Genomic DNA, 11678 nt, shown 5'->3' on the forward strand with positions numbered 1-11678 from the left:
ACATCTTTTTAACATCTTTTAATATTTTTACAGGCCTGATTCTTTTATGACTTGCTGCTGCTCTATGCTCTTTTTACCTAGTTTTTATTCTGACTGCTGTTTTTTATGATGTGTTAATATGTTTTTATTTGTTTTTAGATTATGTTTTTAATGTGTTGTAAGCCGCCTTGAGTCCCTTCGGGGAGAAAGGCGGGGTAAAAATAAAGTTATTATTATTATTACACTGAAACACTTTCCCTGCCCCCCAGTATTGAGTTTTTTTGACTGTTGCCTGTGATGAAGATGATTTCTGCTTATAATGCCCTATGGCCAAGGCCGAGTACATGAAAGGTCGGAGAATAAATGGCCTGATCTGAGGCAGAGAACTGGTTTAAGACTTCAGTCCTATCCACGCTTACCTGGGAGTAAGCCCCATGGACTATAGTGGGACTTGTCTCTGAGCAGACATGCACAGGATTGGGCTCTCAATCAGCATTTCTCAATGTTTATCCCCTGCTGCACCACTCTGTGTGATCCACCTATTGGAACCACCACTGGAAGTAATGGGTGGTGATGTCATCATCAGAAGACATCTGAGCCAGATGGGACATGAGGAACACCAGAAAGAGGCTCTGAGTGGACAGGAGGAATTTTTAGAGTGCATGAAAAGCCTGCTTTGGAGCTGTGCCCACCAAGCCAAGGCTCCTAACAATGTCGGTCACATCATGTTGCTTGTTTGTCTTTCTGCCGAGCAGCAGATACCCTGTCCTGGAGTCCCTCAAGTCAGGGCCGTGGCTAGAGGGGGGGGGCCAGGGTGGATATTGCCCACACTCATTCATGGGTCTTGGATGTTTCTCCAAACATACCCTTTAATTTTGCACAGCAGCAGGTACACCCAGCACAACTACCCACCCTGGAAAAGTCACCTACCCACCTCCAGAAGCCTGACTCTGGGCCTGCCTCACGTCCCACCAGGCACCACCTCAAGCACTACTGGTGGTACCCGCACCCCTGGCAGAGAAGCACTGGTCTCGGGCTGCAGCCCTGTCCACACTTTCCCGGGAGTAAGGCCCATTGACTAGAATGGGGCTTTCTTCTGAGTAGACAGGCAGAGGACTGAGGCTGCAGCCCTGTCCACACTTTCCTGGGAGGAAGCCCCACTGACTCCAATGGGACCGGCCTCTGAGGCACAGGGCAGGATCGGGCCCTCAGGACTGCGCGTGCTGCCCCTTCCCGCCTCCTCCCTCCGTCCGACTCGCAGGAGGGTCAGGACCGGAGCAGGAGGACGTCCGCTCCCCGCCCTGCCTGCCTCCTGCCGCGCTCGCCGGTGCCCCTGCAGGCCGCGCCCGGGAAGCCCTCACCCGCCGCCCACGCGCGCAGCCCAAGGGCGTCCCGCAGCCCCCGCAGAGGGAGCGGCCGGTACCTCCGAGTCGGCTGTCTCAGAGGCCGCCATAGCCGCTGCCTTCCCGCCGCCTGACCTTCCACCTCGCGCCGCCTGACCCGGAAGAGGAAGCAAGCAGTGTTCGCCAGGTCCCGCCCCCGGGAAAGCAGCGCCTGGGTGTCTTCGGCCTCCGTTGCCATGCAGGTGAAGTGAGCGGGGGTGGGGGGGCTTTCTGTGGAGGTCTCCCGGCTATGGGGTTCTGGTCTACTCAGAAGTAAGCCCCATTCTAGTCAATGGGCCTTACTCCCAGGAGTGTGGCCAGGGCTGCAGCCTAAGATTCTGGGTTCAGCTCCAGTGTCTCTTGCTTAAAGCATCTAAGAACATGAGAAGAGCCCTGCTGGCTGAGTCCAAAGGCCCACCTCGTCCAGCTTCCTGCATCACAGTGTTCCACCAGGTGTCTGAGGGAGCCACAGGACAGCGACAGACCGCCCTTGTGCCCTCCCTTGCATCTGGCATTCTGAGGCAGCCTACTTCTAAAGCCGGGTTGCACATGCCCATCACAGCCTGTAACCTGTGGTCAACTTTTCCTCCAGAAATCTGTCCAATCCCCTTTTAAAGGCATCTAGACCAGACGCCCTCACCACATCCTGTGGCAAGGAGTTCCACAGACCGACCACACGCTGGGGAAATAAATTTTCTTTTGTCTGACCTAACTCTCCCAACACTCAACTTTAATGGATGTCCCTGGCTCTGGTGTTGAGAGGGAAAAGAATATCTCTCTGCATAATCGTCTGCATAATCTACAGATTATGCATAATCTGCATAATTGTCTCAGTTATGTTCCTGCTAAGGTGCCTTTTTTCTGGGCAGAAGAGCCCCAAACGCTGTAGCCTTTCTTCATAAGGCAGGGGCCCCAGCCCAGTAACCATTTTGGTCACTCTCTTCTGCACCTTTTCCACTTCCGTTATATCTTTTTTTGAGATGAACAAAAAACATTATATCTTTTTATATATATCTTTTATATAAGAGCATTATATCTTTTTTTGAGTCACGGAGGTGGGGAACATTTTAACTGGAGTTCCTGGAGAGTTGTCACCAGCCAGAACAGACAATGCTGGGCTAGCTAGAGCATTAACTGACTTGCAGTGCAAGCCTATGCGTGTCTCCTCAGAAACAGAACCCATTGAGTTAATGGAGCTCACACAGGATTGCAACCTTGGGTGAAAAGTGAACTCCAAAAAGTGTAGGGGAAGATAGAATTTAATACAAAAGCCATGTGTGTTTTGGTGAGATGGCCTTTTTAACAGGGCGTGAAGAAAATTCTCTCCAATGGTATAGATTTCTATGTGTTGGAGCTTTTCTGCAGCTCTGGGTTATATTGTTCTTAAAAAGCATTCTTCATTTGTTTTTAAATAACATGAGTATAGATTAGGGATGTCCAAACTTTTTGGCAGGAGGGCCACATCATCTCTCTGACACTGTGTCGGGGGCTGGGGAAAAAAAAGGTCGAACAGTCACCGTCACTCTGAGAGCAGTTGCGTCGGGCCTGTATGGGCTCCAGCAAGTCTCCAAAGGGCCAGAAGCTCATTGGAGACTGGGGGCTCCCCATGGGCCAGATTGGGAGTACCTGAGGGCCACAAGTGGCCCCCAGGCCAGGGGTTTGGGCACCCCTGGTATAGATCAAAGGAAGTATTGTTTCTAGAAGAGGTGTTCCCCCAAAAGAAGAGCAGTATTTTTTTAGGTGGTGGTGACTGTCACCATCGTTTTTGTACGTATATATTAAAAATAGTGTTTAAAAATCTTCCTAGTCACCCCTTTTACTTGATTAGATTATGCTTTACAGTTCTAGGCAAAAGCAGTCATATGTATTAGAAGGGGTTTTTTGAATAGATATGACGTAACATCTACTTATGAGGTGTTTGTTTAAATGGATGATCTGTTATTGTCTGTGGGAATTCTGAACGTGTTTACTAAGAATTAAGCCTCAATGAGTAAAAACATTCTTTTTTAAGTTACAAAAAAATTTGTTTGGTCAGGGATGCTACAGAGATAGTCACTGGAGAGATGAGTAGCCATATAACTGAGGGGCTGTTAACTCTTGTAATTGTAGTTGATGAGCTAAACGTCTTCTTTTTTTTCCAGAGGGAGGAGAAGCAGCTTGAACTATCTCTGGAGGCTCTTATCAGTCAAGTGGCTGACCTGAAGAATTCCTTAGTCAGCTTCATTTACAAGCTAGAAAATGAATATGACCGTCTTACCTGGTAAGAAATTGAGAGGGAGGTTACATGGCCAGTCATGGTTAGGGCCCTTTGTTGGAGCATCCCAGATAACTGAGGTCATGTTTCAACATACAGCTGAGGCTTTATGTTGCACAGATTCACCATGGCTCCCTGTAGGACACCCTGGTTGTGTGTATTTGAGTGGTGAGCACAAACTTCAGATTTTGACCTTGAGTTTGTATCAATCTAAGTTACCTGGGAGTAAGCCTTACAGAATTCAGTAGCACAACTTCTGAGTGGGATACAAAGCAGTCTATTTTGAATCAGCCTTGTCTGAGGCATGCTGTCAAGGACTGTATGGAGCCCCAGTATCTTCCACTTGGCTTGATATTTGCCATGAATGGAAGTGTTTGTGAAGAGCTATTATATTGGTCAGACTACACTGCAATTTGGCTGGTGTCCTGGAATCAGGGTGCTTTGAAACCTCCCACCTAGTCATGTGATGGGATCTCTACGGCCTGCCTGATGGCATACACATACTCCAACAACTCTCAAAGATATCCTGTGTATGGGAGTATAAACATATGCTCTTAGTTTAGTTTGCTGCAGTATCTGCTAAAATTAGAGGGAATTGTGGTATTCTGCTTTGTTGATCTGTCAGACTATGGTTTATATTGATATAATCATTTGTGACTGTTATTGATGGCTAAAGCTATCTAGATTGTAATTCTCCTGAACCATAGATGGAGATGCCTTCTGTTCTTTTCCCTGCCTCAGGCCCTCAGTGCTTGATAACTTTGCACTACTCTCTGGGCAGCTGAACACCCTGAATAAAGTGTTGAAGCATGAGAAGACTCCACTGCTGCGCAATCAGGTCATAATTCCCTTAGTGCTGTCTCCAGATCGAGATGAAGAGATTATGGTAAGAATCTGACTGATAACTCCAGTTTTTCAATTTTATGAATTCTTTCGTAGCTCCATTGGATAAAGGGGAGTGACAGGATGAGCCTGGTGAAATTAAAATAGCAGCAAAACAAATATATGTAGTATCATCCTTGCCATATATCAAAAGCATTTCTTAGGTTCATTGATAGCTTTAATTAGAATTCAGATGTGAATTATATATAAACTAGACAAGTGTTGAGTTTCCTCAGCTTTTCTGGATTGTGGAAATTAGTGGAACTAGAACACCTGTCTCATCACTCTCTGAGATTTGCTGTGTCCCTCTGTGCTCTGTTATGAGAGGCCTGATAGCAGAATGAAGTGTGAGAGTGAACTGTACTACTTCAAACTGCAGGAGGTGTATCATATTTTCATTGCTTCCTTGCTTAAAAACACTTGCATCCTAAGAAGAGTAAGTGCAACAGCTCTTGCACAAGTATCTTCCCTGCTACGACAGCTCCCCATGCCCTCAAAAACTGCTCCTGGGGGTTGGGGGCCCCTCAGGAATAGTCTGACATGCAACCTGGGGGGCTGCTGTGGAAAGACAAAACCCTCAAAAACTGCATGAGTAACTTTAATGAGTATGTGAATTAGAATGAATGGCTGCCTTAAAATGGCTGCTGAGGGGGAAGGAACAGGCACAAAATGAGATCTCGAACACATGCACACACCTTCCCCCTATATGTTTGCACACACCTTTCATCTTTATGCACAGATGCACACCTCTTCCATACATCTATATGCAGGCACAGACCTTGCACCCACCCACCACCATTCACCCTGTCGTTCTCTGTGGCTTCTTCCACCACTGCCATAATTTCCTCACCTTGTGTCTGCTTATCATGCTCAGTGGACTGCTCTTTAAAGCTGTGCTTGGCTCAGTGCCCACTAATGTTTCAAGGGGAGGAAGCCGTAAAGAAAGCATGGACAAGAGGAGTGGAAAATGCTGCACCTTTCGTTCTTATCTGTTCTCCATCATCCCCTTTCACAGTACAAATCTTCAGGCAATATCAGGTGATAATGGCAGCAGGTGAGTGCTGCCAGATAACTCTGTGTAAACATGCATCCACATGCACTGTACTGATGACTCCTGTTGTATATCAAATGTGAGAATGTCAAGACTATACAGTCCAGAAGTGATGTGTGAGTGTGATATTCTAAGGCACACACTTTCTGGATTTCAGGGATTTCTGAAACTGACATTTTTAGAACTTGTCTTAAAACATCCTTGTCCGATCAGTTCTCCACAAACTATAGCATCAGGTAGCTTACAGATTTCTAGTTCAGACTGATGAAAAACCCAAGTATGAAGTTGTTCACAAAATCTTCATTGCTTAGTCTTGTTATGAGTGGGAAATTGAACAATGTAAATCTTGCAGGTAATAATAATAATAATAACAGGTATTTATATACCGCCTTTCTTGGTCTTTATTCAAGACTTTATTCAAGGCAGTTTACATAGGCAGGCTTTATTTAAATCCCTTATTAAATAGGGATTTTTACAATTGAAAGAAGGTTCTTTCTTTCAAGAACCGCTACATTCAGGTGTTTCATTCCGATCTGGCTTCACATTCTGGCCTCCATCCTCCCACGCTCAGAGCAGATGGAATTGCTCGGCTTCAGCTTGTCAGCTGCTTCAAGGTCGCGCGGTGCCGGTGGCCTCGAACTGGCGACCTTGTGGATGTTATCTTCAGGCAGATGGAGGCTCTACCCTCTAGACCAGACCTCCTGGTACAGGCACTCTGAATCAAAATTTCCAGTAGTAGCTCTCTAGGTTCCACCAGGCCCTGCAAGATCATTGTTCTGTTATGGGGCTTTGCCACTAAATATGACTTAACACTGAAAGTCTGAGTATTTCAGCGGCAGACAGAAGGACGAGTACCAGTGTTCAGCCATGAGGTTGTACCTGATCATCTGCGAACCAAGCCTGATCCAGAAGTGGAAGAGCAAGAGAAGCAGCTGAGCACAGATGCAGCTCGTATTGGCACTGATGTGGCACAGGTAAGGAGTCCTTACTGTTTATGCATAACAACATGTTGCTGCTGCATGCATGTTTCAGAAGGGCATAGACCACATCCAGTGTGTCTCCTGGGAAGATTTTTTGAGACGAAATGAAATCTGTTCAAGTTAGATTGTTAGATGGAACAGAAGTAGAATTATAGTGACCCTCATAAGAAACATCAAAACCAAGAACAAGATTATACTGGATACGTCTTATTAGATAGTGTCCATCATATCTTAGATGTTATCAAACTGGTGGTAACAGTTGGATACTGTTGGATACCGGATATAAATGGATGTCTCTGTGTTCTTGAAAATATGGAGCTTGAAAAAGTTTTGCTGTAATTCTGAAGAAGGTTGGGCAGTGGTTCCTAAACTGTGTGCTGTTGGCACCTGAGGATGCCATGGCAAACTCACAGGGGTGCTGTGGGATGATTGCCCCCCCCCCAGCCTCCTCTGGCTCTCCCCGGTGCTGTCATCTTGGGTTGCATGAGATCTCATGCGATCCAGGATGGCAGAGCCTGAGAAAGCTGGGAAGAAGAGGCTGCCACAAAAGAAGGTCACCATGACCCCAGTAAGTTTGGGAACTGCTGAAATTAGGTGAGGGGAGGTAATATAAAATCTCCAGACTGTAGTTCACTTTGCAAGTCTTTTGCAGAAACAGATCCAATGCCTAAACAAAATGTGTTTGAACCTACTGGAGAAGATCAGTAAAGAAGATCGAGAATCTGATAGTGGAGGTAGGTCATTGGGAGAAGTGGGATGGCAGGGAGCATTGGGTCCCAGTCCAGAGCCAATAGATCTTACAACAAAAAGCCAGTACAATGATAACAAGGGAAGATGGAAAGATTGTATACTGAAATAATATGGTGGCTGATGAAACTCTGTGAAACATCTTCTATCCCACAGGTTTGCGACAGAACAAGCAGACATTCAACCCTGCTGATACCAATGCACTGGTTGCAGCTGTGGCCTTTGGAAAAGGTTTGTCAAACAGACGTCCACCAGGTGTAGCGGGGCCTGTTCAGTCTGGTCAGCCAGGTACCAGCAGTATCCTAGCAGGTGCTTCTGCCATGCAGCAGGTACAAATATCTGGAGCACCAAATCAGTCACAGCCCATGCTTGGAGGAGTTCAGATGGCACAAGCAGGTCAGCAAGGTAAATATGGCATTAGATATTAGAGCAGCTGTTTTCAAATGTTTTAGCACTGGGACCCACTTTTTAGAATAACCATCTGTTGAGACCCACCAGTAGTGATATCAGTGCTGGAAGTGACATCATCAGTTTAGGCTTCAATCCTTAGCTGCAATCAACCAAAGCTCCCATTACATAGCGCGCTTGGGGTGTTACGCGTATTTTGTATAGCTCAGAATTCAAACATTCCAGCTCGGAAGTCAAAGTAGAATGCAGACTTGTATCCATCTCCAACCACACAGCCCTTACCCCTTTCCAGTGTCCCATCTTCCCATCTATTCAGGGCAAAGCACCATGCCTCTCTTTCACTGGGAGCCCGCCTTGCCCAGCAGCTCTGTACCCTGTATTTTAAGCTCTGTATTTTCGACAGCAGCTGAGCTAGGTGCTACCCACCTGAAATCGGCTTGCAACCCACAATTTGAGAAATGTTGTATTAGAGAATCCTCGGAGTGCAAGAGAGGAAATGGGTAGGAGAGTATGTATTAATAGGAATTAGAGATATTTGAGGAAAACTAAACGTGCATTTTATATAAATGTATATTTTGGAGAAATAAAGCCATTTGGGGAAACTCTAGACAGGATATGTGAGTATGTATACTGTCTGCTGACTTGGCTGCTATCTGTAAGCCTACACGAAGGCTGATGAAACCACCAGTGGGCAGGAGGTGGCTACTGATTAGCATTTATGCTGTAGTTTCTCAGAAAGCTGTGAGCTTTGAATGGAATATGGTTACATGCTTATTAATTAAAAAAGATCAGATGCACTTGCACACAATGAAGATGGGGAAGCGATTGCACAGATGGAAATTATTCTGACCAGTGAGAGTGGCTCCATTTCCCCCATAAAGTGCATGCAAGGAGGAATCTGGCTTGATTCCGGGGGACAGACTGGAGGGGATCTCTCAGAGCTTTGAATGTGTCTCCTGAAGTGTAAGCCTTTTCCTTATCATGTTGCTAACTCCTACTTTTCTTTCTCCAGGTAAGATGCCCAGTGGCATAAAAACAAATATCAAATCTGCTTCAATGCATCCCTATCAAAGGTGAATGGGTAGTATTCTAGTCCCTTATTGCTCCAGGACTTCCTTTCAGAGTCATTTCTTCATCCCACTCTCAACAGTGAGATCCATGGCTGAAGTTCTCTGTCACCTGAGATGACATTGAGTTCATTTATTTAATTGGTTGCGCGTATCATTTGGGACTTGAGAAAGTATGGTATATTCTTCATATAGAGTAACAGAGACATTTGCCTTGGGAAACAATTCATCTGCAGCCTGGCGACATCTGAAGGAAGAACAGATCTTTACTTTTTATTCTTGTACAAAAAGTCTGATAAGTCTGGTTGCCTTTTAGAGTTCATCTCTTTTGAACTTAGTTCTGGAAGATGGAGAGCATAACATGCACTCTTAAGAAGTTTGATGTTTAATTAAAAAAAATCAGTTGCTCTGCCTTGCATAACCTTGGGTTTTGTGTTTCTTTATTGAGTCACTGGAGATCAAGAATTTATCTGTGATTGTCTTTTGGATAGATTGCTTAACAATACTGCCTTTGGGAAAGCTCACCAATCTTGGTTTGATCCTGGTTTGATCATGGCAGGTAATGACGACTCCCTCCAGCCATTAATAAGATAAACCCAAATATTAAATCTCTTCTGCAGGAAGGGCAGGAGTTCTACTTAATGGGAGAACTCACTGTGATTGAGGGAGCTACCTAGCGAACAGAAAGAAAAGCAGCCATGACCCTTACTGTGCAAAATAAAGGTAAAATCTTCAGCGATTTCAGCCCTGCAGTCTATCAATGAGTATTCTCCATCTGTGAGGAAAACATTCATTCTTATTGAATCATTGGATTGGGTCAGCGGTTCCCAAACTTTAGAAGAAAGTAGGGACTGTTGTAAGTCTTGGTGGTGGTGGGCGACAAGACCTCCATGATCTTGCCATTGCCATGAAATGAGGGGTTTATTTAACATACCTGGGGGTTGCTCTGCCTCCCTGGAGAGTGCAGAGAGCCCACAGCCCCCTCTGTAGCCCTTCGCACACCTCAGAACAGCTCCCAAAAGTGATTTTAACTCACCTCCTGGTTTTGCGACAAAAACAAGGCTTCCCTGGTTGGAGCATTGCAACACCCGAGTTTGGGAACCTATGGATTATGCGGTCATTCATTGGATACCACTCATAAGTCTCTCACATTCCACTTCCACTCAAATCTAATTATAATTAATCTAATCCAGTGGTTCCCAGCTTTTTTGCACCAGGCTTTACTTTTAAAAAAATGTCACTCTTATCAAGACCCACCTAGTTTTACGAGACTAAAAAAATGTTTCACCTTACCAGCTGTTCAAGCCACTATTTTTACTATGGTGGGGGGAAGCACCTTCTGGAGCATTTGTTGAGCTCCATGTTCATCAGATCAGGATCATTCTGGTGGCCTTGCATTCTCTTCAGCCTGCCCTTCAAAGTTAACTGACGCATTTTTGCTTACTCATGAGTAAATACACACATGCAACCTAGTTTCACTTTTCATAGGACTCTAAACATTTTCCTTGTCAACTATCAGCTTGTCAGTTTCACAACCCACCATAAATCAGGTCATGACATCATGTGGTCATGACCCACAATTTGGGAAACACTCATAACTGTTGTTTTGGAGACTTTTACAGAGCATCTTATATATGATAGAAACCTGATTTTCAGCCCAAACATGCACAGTATATACCAGTAGATTGCCCAGTTTGCTTAATTTATTTTAATTCCTGATTAATTTATTCTAATTCCTCCCAACTTTGGGAGGTTGGGGTTGCAGCATTTGACTGATCAAGTTGTGTGTAGTTGTAGAGGTCCAGCACCAAATTTCACCAGAGGGGCTGGTTGTTTCTGACATCCTGCTACAACTTTTGCTTCAAGTAAGCACCATATTATTATTGGTGTCGCTCACTAAAGTATTCCAGATGTGAGGGCTTGAATCCAAGGCTATCCAGAAGGATAGTAGTCTACTTGATGAGAAAATAAACTGACAGGTGAAGGGTGAAGCACAAGTGGGGCTTGATATAGAAATAGTTTTTACTGCTGACTTCAGTACAGTTTTGTTCGGTAGGCTCCAAGATGCTTTGTAGTTTCAGATGAAGTCTTCCCAACAATATGATCCACTCTGCAAGGTCTTTGCATCTTTTAAAGTGGTGTTCTCTTTTATTTAACGGGAAGAACAATTGTCCCTCTTCGGCTCTGCATGGTATCTTTTCCAGTGGCTGTTGGCTAGTGCCTTTTTTTTTTTTTGGAAGATTTTGGGGACACAGAACAACTGATCTTATTTCACTTTGTAAATCACTTTATGAACTGTTGTTGACAGGTGGTATTTAAACATTAATAATAATCCTTTCATCTCTTTTCAGTACAGCTTAACACACCAAGGTTGTAGGTCCTTCATTGGACTTAAAGCTGGGACATAAAGATACATGCTGCCCTGGAGAGAGTTCCTGTGTAGAGTATTGTTCTACAGAAGAGCAAGAATTAAGTGTAATTCAGTCAGTGTAATTAAGCATTCGGTGCATAAGGATTCACAAAGTGCATGGTATCTCTGGACTATTGTCACTGGGAAAATTAATACTCCATGCTACTCTGAAAGAGTAGCCACTGTAACCAGGGCCACTGTAAGTCTCCCATAACTCCCTGCCCACTAGCTATTAAACTTCTGCCTACTTACTGAGCTAGTCAGCCAGGAGAATCTACAGTGCTAAAGCATATTGTAACAGCACAAGAGCCAACTTTACAATGCATTTCTCCTGAACTAGGCATTATTACAGCATCAATTTTACTAGCTTTTTAGGTTTAATACAGACTTACCTGCCTTTCCCTGTGCTCTTCCTACTCAAATATACTGTCAAGTAAAAAGTTTTTCTCCAGTGCATTCACAGCAATTGTGAAAACCTAGCAAGAAATTATATTGTACTCCCAGCTTCTTCCTCCCAC

The 11678-nt window shown here is 44.7% G+C and overlaps 2 protein-coding genes across 4 annotated transcripts in view; one reads left to right on the forward strand and one right to left on the reverse strand.

Moving 5' to 3' along the window:
* Nucleotides 1–1442, reverse strand: part of SZT2 (SZT2 subunit of KICSTOR complex) — a 94693-nt gene extending 93251 nt beyond the window's left edge. For all 3 annotated transcript variants that reach the window (XM_066625314.1, XM_066625313.1, XM_066625316.1), the window contains exon 1: nucleotides 1403–1442. In XM_066625314.1, coding sequence (XP_066481411.1) covers nucleotides 1403–1432 — 30 coding nt within the window. In that variant the 5' untranslated portion in view covers nucleotides 1433–1442. The remainder of the gene's footprint in view (nucleotides 1–1402) is intronic.
* On the forward strand, nucleotides 1377–9171 carry MED8 (mediator complex subunit 8). Its single transcript, XM_066625321.1, has 7 exons — nucleotides 1377–1564; nucleotides 3503–3621; nucleotides 4357–4501; nucleotides 6382–6522; nucleotides 7181–7262; nucleotides 7432–7680; nucleotides 8696–9171. Exons 1-7 carry the CDS (start codon nucleotides 1559–1561, stop codon nucleotides 8758–8760), a joined length of 807 nt encoding a protein of 268 aa, XP_066481418.1. The 5' UTR covers nucleotides 1377–1558; the 3' UTR covers nucleotides 8761–9171.
* Nucleotides 9172–11678: the final 2507 nt, after the last annotated feature.

The sequence above is a fragment of the Tiliqua scincoides genome, chromosome 4 (genome assembly GCF_035046505.1).
Source record: "Tiliqua scincoides isolate rTilSci1 chromosome 4, rTilSci1.hap2, whole genome shotgun sequence".
NCBI lineage: Eukaryota > Metazoa > Chordata > Lepidosauria > Squamata > Scincidae > Tiliqua > Tiliqua scincoides.

Excerpts from the sequence above, each read along its gene's own strand:
- MED8 (XM_066625321.1), top strand. Across the intron at positions 3,622-4,356 it reads GAATATGACCGTCTTACCTG|GCCCTCAGTGCTTGATAACT; the intron begins GTAAGAAATTGA and ends TCCCTGCCTCAG. Across the intron at positions 4,502-6,381 it reads ATCGAGATGAAGAGATTATG|CGGCAGACAGAAGGACGAGT; the intron begins GTAAGAATCTGA and ends TGAGTATTTCAG.